This window comes from Vanessa atalanta, chromosome 13 (genome assembly GCF_905147765.1).
Source record: "Vanessa atalanta chromosome 13, ilVanAtal1.2, whole genome shotgun sequence".
NCBI classification, from domain to species: domain Eukaryota; kingdom Metazoa; phylum Arthropoda; class Insecta; order Lepidoptera; family Nymphalidae; genus Vanessa; species Vanessa atalanta.
This window is the reverse complement of record NC_061883.1, coordinates 10,501,360-10,508,125: the sequence shown is the minus strand read 5'-3', so window position 1 is coordinate 10,508,125 and position 6,766 is coordinate 10,501,360. Positions and strand designations below refer to the sequence as shown.

Sequence of the window (6,766 nt, the reverse complement as noted above, 5' to 3'; positions counted from 1 at the left end):
GTGATCGAATCACTTACATTATAAACAGCTGACCCAACGCGCGGTTGTGTCCCTTATTATTCCGGGTTAATCCGATTTGTAACACATCTGCGTGTACATATATTTTAACACAATTAAAAAAAAATCCTAACCCAAAAATTACCTCCGACCACGTATACCACTCAATGTTAGAACTGATTAATTATTATGCCTATAAAAAAATATTATTTTTTATTTTATAGTTTTTATCAGGTGTTTCTTCTGGTTTGTGAAGTGTGTTCAAGCCAGTACTAAGGGATATATGTATGTAGATCTTAATTCCCAAGTTTGGTAGCATATAGGGAATGTTAGGGATATTGAACATTTCTTAAAGCCTCGGTGTATATGGGCGTTTTATTGTACCAAATTTCTTTGAGATCCGTTCAGCTATTCTTAGGTCATCGACTAACAAACATCCATCCATGCAAACTTTCACATTTATAATATTAAGAGGATTATGCTTATGTCACTATGCAAGTTACATATAGAAAACCTAAGCACTGAATCGTAATTTAATTTTAAGGAAGAAATTAAATTTGTATTCAGTGTTTAAGTTGGGATTTGGTATCAGACATACAGAGAGATTCACTTTGACGCCTAATATATTAGTCTGATAACAAAATGGCACATCCTTCCTCAATAAATTGTGGTTCAATAATGATTCAATAAATATATTTAATAAATATTAAGTATATGAGTAAATTATATGATATTACATAGCTATAGGTTAACATATACAAAACTAAAAGATATCTTGTTCCATTGGTAAAGAATCGCTGTAGGGATAAATTTTAAAGATACTTTTTATCTTACAACGCCATCTGTTTGCATATTATTGAACTATTACTTAACTTATACGTATGTGTAATGCATTACGTAACTAGATGAGAGATGGCGCTATTATACATTTAATTTAAATGAAAAGGAATTTAACGTGTGAGAATAAATATATGTTAGGAATAAAATTGTTATTAAAAAAGTGTGCATTAAAACAATAACAAAAAATGTCTAAATAATATTATATAAAACCTTATATACATGTGACAAATAACACAATGCTAAAAGTATTTTAATTCAAGTGTTAAAAAAAAAAAAAAAAACAAATAAATTTAATATATTTAATATTAAAATTGTATAACAATAATACTATTAACAAAATGGATCACACAACATGAACATTGAAGTTATTATAATTATAAAATTATTATATATGGCCATTTGTATAAGGAAACAGTACATACAGTTTTTATTTACAATATTAAAGTGATGCTGTATACGAAAGACAAACAAAAAAAATTTAAAACTTTAATGTAGTCCATAGAGATAAACAAAAATAATAATATCAATACGTGATAATACATAAATAATTTTTTTTTTTTTATTTTATATTCAAAGCCTCTTTAAATTTTCGTGTAAATAATTTAACCAGCTCATACAAAATAGAGACTTTTATGTAATATCATTTTAATTAATACAAATTATATTTTGTACTATACATTGAACAAAACAAGGTATTTTCACATAAGTTAGGTTTTTAACTAACCTACTTATTTCGATATATATATATATATATATATTTATATATAATAAATAAATAATAAAAGTAAGTATATAAATGCTAAGTCAAAATATTAAAACTTACAAATAAATGGAATAATTGCGATTAATCGCAATAATAATATCACACATTTTTAAACATCCTTATAAAAAAAACAGTGCTGTTGAAATTTTAAGATCAGTATTTATTTTGCAAAAAATACGTATTATTTTGAAACTAAAAATTTACCCATACATTTGGATATGGATTCAATATCTACCTAAAAAAATATTTGTCCTGACTGGCTATCAACGCACAGACAACTCTACAGCCTAGAAAGCAAAAATTATATAGTTTTCAGAGAGGGTTTACTTGGTATGTATTTTGACTTAAAAGGAGGGGGGGGGCGGCAAGGCATTTAGTTTAATATATAGACCGGCAAATAACAGTTCTCTTAGGTATTATAAAATAAATTAAGTATCATGCCTAAAAACAAAATAACTACATATATATTTTACTAACTAATAATATCACAGCACATAAACTTAATAAATAATACTTATTTGGTCTCATATTAAATCCGTTACTGGTCCAGAATGCTCTTCGATGTTTTGGCATACAATTCTCATGGGGATTGTCACCCAAGCACATTGCATATGCCATCATGTGTGGTATGACGGATTGTTCGTAGCTAGATGTGAATAAATGCTGCCAAGGTCCACTGGCAAACACGGCGACGTCCTCACCTCCGTGCGTTTCTGAGTCCAGAGGAACTAAGCTGGGATATGAATATTCCAACTCACCTGGAATTCAAATATTTAGTTTTAATATGAAAATGCTGTTGTCTTCTTAATTATATATTATAAGCAGATAAAATTTTGAATAGATTTTAAATTATAGTATGAATCTATGAAAAGGATTTAATTCGTGATTATCTCGTGCTAAGCCTATTATTCACATTGAAATTTTAGATCCTGTAAAATTAGAAGATGAATTCAAGATTATAATAGTAATTTACCTTTGTAAATATCAAGGAAAAGAAAAGAGGTTGAAATTCAAAACTTTCAATCATATTCTTAGATATATCAAATTTTAATTTCTTTAAATTAATGATATATTTATTGGTCATTCAAAAGCAGGTTAAGGCGTGGTTGATTAATAAAGATGGTATTTAAATAGAAGTAACAAATTAATTTAAAAAAAATTTAAGTACGCTCCATAAATATTAGGTTGGCGACCAATGTCAAGCCTCTGAAAAACTCATTCCGTTGTAATAATTGGGCTTGGACATTTAATTAGACTATTGGACTTACGATTGGAAAATTCACTATGTAATGTCACATCAATCCTTCCTTCTTCATTAAAGGACGTGGCTTTTCCGTTAGCATAACTTAGAGTGGTATATGGTACACCATCAGCTCCTTTAGCTGTATCAACAACCCCTAGGATATCATTACCCCTTGATGGGTAACCGGCTACTGTCATTGTGTGTGCGTGATCTGAAGATACGACAATGAGAGTTTCTGCTTCATTTGTTAGTTCTTTAGCTTTCTTAACGGCTTTAGCATATTCAACAGTTTCATCCAGTGCTAAATGAGCGTAGCTGTCATGATGGGCGTGATCTATTCTGCCACCTAGAATATAAAATATTATAGAATATATTAATTTATCATACAGACTAAAGTGAAGTGAATTGAAGAGCGCGTGTTGAAGACGAGGCGCTAGTGTAGCGGTGTGAAGTGTGAGGTGAGAACAAGTGGACGGGCATGCTTGGAATATTTTGTTCTGCAGTGTTAAATTGTTAAATAATAATGTATATGCCATTATGTATAGTAGTAAATCTATGATTAAAAAATATTTTTTCGTGTCTGTTTCACAATTACTCGAACAAAATCGTTTGACGAATCGTGTAGTAATTTTTTTTCCAATAATCTTTACTCAAACAGTTATAAAACTTTATATATATAATACAAAGTAAACAGGAACTGCGTGTTACGTTAACTGGGTCTTGGTCTTGTTCAATGTTAAATTTTTATCAACGAGGAAAACAAATATGAGACAGCTACTCGTACTTTTTAATAACAACGTAATTGTTTCCGCTCGGAATATGCTTTCTGCTATTTACTATAAGATAATAAAAAGAACCTGAAACTGGATGTTCAGAATGTTTGTCTTTAAAATCACTATCAAAAGAGTATGGACCTAATTTAAATCGATTTAAGTACAATTAGTACAAATTATTTTTAATACTACTAATAGGTCGGCGGACGATCAACCGCCTTCAATCGGCATTTGCTTCGTAAGAACAACCATTTCTACCATTCACCAATACTGGCCTATTTATCGGTTAGACGGTAAACGGGCTCACTCACCCTCCCAACCAGAACACAGCAATGTTAAGTTGTCAAGTTGATCTAATTTGATAAATTAGTCAGATAAATTTCAATAAAATTTTGTTTTCAAATATTTATGAGTAACAGGCGTCTACAAATTTTATGATCGGACATGCCGAATGCGTTCTATTACCTTCCACAAACAAAAAGTATCCCTTTTCGTTTCTGCTCAGCATCTTTATAGCTACTTCTACCATTTCTTCTAGCGTTGGCTGATTATTGGCCTTCAAGTGATAGTCCATGTGGTCGTTTTGGAACAGGCCAAGAAGATATTCGGGCAAGTCATCTGAATTGAAGACCTGAAAATTATTTGATGAAAACTAAGTAATATTATCAATGGCACGGAGTTAAACGTCGTTTTGTAATACAACAAATATTTTACATGAAAATCTTGAAATTGTTCTAAAGTATTCAATTTTATAATTCAAAGAAATGGCTAGTTCAGGAAAATTTTCACCGTAAAGGTTGGTTAATATTACGTAATACAAATGTTTCTGAACTTTATTCGCCAGTTCTACCAAGATGCAAGTGTGTGTGAATTATAATGACCACTTGTATACACACATGTATACCAATGGTCTGTTAAAAAAAGACAGTTAATGTACACTCGTAATATGTATCAAAATCCTACCTTCATCAGCTCACTTCTGTCTGTAACGTACTGGTGGGTGACATTTAAGTCAACTTTATCTTCATGCCAGAGGTCAATCAGGTCAATGCCATCTAGACGTTTGCCAGTACTGTTGGTTAAAGGGTTTGTAACGTTTGGCGTGAACTCGCGACGCCCACCTCCCATTATCACCTGAAATAATAAAAACGTATACGATTACACATGTTGAAATAGTAAATACTCCTTTTTATAGCATATGTAAGCGGACTGGCAATCTGATGGTAAGTGGTCACCACCGCCCATAGACATTAGCACTGTAAACAATATTGGTCATTCCTAACATTGCCAATGCGCCACCAACCTTGGGAATTAAGATGATATGACGCTTTAAATTAGAACACAACAATAATAGTAAGTATTACAGCTTGGCGGTGGAATAAATGATAAATGGGTGGTATCTATCCAAAAGGGTTTGCACTAAGCCTTTAAAACAACTACATCTTAAAGAATCCAAGTCAAAGTCAAAGTCAAAAATATTTATTCAATATAGAAGTGTTTACACTTGCTTATTGATAATCAAAAATCTACCACCGGTTCGGAATTTGACGCCTCGGACCTGAGAAGAACCGGCGAAAGAAACTCAGCGGGATATATATATATATTGGCCAAATTAATACCAATATTGGCCCCAAGTGTTCATCTAGAAATATATTAATTTCCAAGCATTTAGCTGTTTATTTATTTGATAAACATACATATTTCAATGGGTACATCTTGCGGCTTTTAAGTGTATTGTTATCATTGGGACACGAGTAACATTATCAGAGATAATACTAATTAAAATTTTAATAATATTATGCACTTGAAATTAATTAGTTAGTTACTTTATCTTAACGCTTGTATTTGATAGTAGATGTCTGTAAAATTCCATGAAAATACAAAGATAAAAAAGACATAAGTAACAAATGTTACTTATGTCTTTTTTATCTTTTCATACTTTAGTGTTGTTCAAGAAATATATTCAAGGATTATTCCTTGCTTTCCTTGCTTGAGTTTGCCTTTATAATAAGTTCTTTTTTCACATGTTTTATATTTAAAATTCTTTCTTTATAATAAAGTATTAAATACATAAGTCATTAATCTTTGTCAATACTGATTTTATAAACAAATGAATTAATGTTATAAAAATAAGCTATTTACGTATTTTAATAACACTATGAGTAAAGCTTTAGAATAGTAAATAGTGTTATCTCTCAGGTAATTTAAACCTGGCTAAATACAAACTAAATTTCAGATTATTTTAAATTTAAACAGAATATTTCAGTTTCCTAATTGTCAGCTTCATATAATCTTATTGTGTTTGCTCAAACGCCTTGACGAACCTATTTTTTGCACTTTAACTCGAGTTAAAAGCAACCAGTTTATTTTAGGATTTAACGCGTTTAGACAGACAGACAGACGCGGAGGATTGTTTTATATTACGTCACGGCAACGTATCGCTAGCTATAAAATATCATTGATCAGAAAAATCATTATTTACGATAATATAGGTATGTGTATTTATTACGTTAATTTATTTCAAATGGACATATTGTATATTGTACTTATATTACGTCACGCCAATGGAACACGAGACGAAGAATACACGAACGATCCTCACATCTAATTAAATGTAATCACCGATAAAGACCATGTTATTTTGCATAGATGATGAATTGACAATCGTATCGACGATGACGTAGCATTCAAGACGTTGATACTTTGGGATTAAATCAAAGTATGTTTTAACTATGAACGCTCCTACAAACTTTCGAATCGTCGCGGATTCAATTGAATGAAAATAGTTTATTTAATCTGGGTAGATATTGCACCCGGTTATCATAGAATCTACCGCCAAGCGGCAATACTTAGTTTTGTTGTGTTCCAGTTTGAAGGTCAGCCATTGAAACTACAGACATGAAAGACTTAACATCCTAAGGTTGGTGGTGGTGTTTTTTTTTATGGCATTGGTTGGCGAACGAGCATATGGGCCACCTGATGGTTAGTGGTCACAACCGCCTATAGACAAAGGCGCTGTAAGAAATATTAACCATTCCTTACATCACCTATGCGCCACCAACCTTGGGAACTAAGATGTTATGTCCCTTGTGCCTGTGATTACACTGGCTCACTCACCCTTCTAACCAGAACACAACAATACAGTGTACT

The 6,766-nt window shown here is 31.3% G+C and overlaps 1 protein-coding gene across 2 annotated transcripts in view; it reads right to left on the bottom strand.

Annotated features, from left to right (window-relative positions):
* Positions 1 to 1,655: 1,655 nt before the first annotated feature.
* Positions 1,656 to 6,766, bottom strand: part of LOC125068260 (membrane-bound alkaline phosphatase-like) — a 35,033-nt gene continuing 29,922 nt past the window's right edge. Inside the window, exons 5-8 of one of the 2 annotated variants that reach the window (XM_047677351.1) lie at positions 4,580 to 4,750; positions 4,082 to 4,247; positions 2,869 to 3,189; positions 1,656 to 2,358 (exon numbers count right to left, since the gene is read on the bottom strand). In XM_047677351.1, the coding sequence (XP_047533307.1) occupies positions 2,057 to 2,358; positions 2,869 to 3,189; positions 4,082 to 4,247; positions 4,580 to 4,750 (960 nt within the window). In that variant the 3' untranslated portion in view covers positions 1,656 to 2,056. The remainder of the gene's footprint in view (positions 2,359 to 2,868; positions 3,190 to 4,081; positions 4,248 to 4,579; positions 4,751 to 6,766) is intronic. The other variant, XM_047677350.1, reaches the window with a different exon arrangement.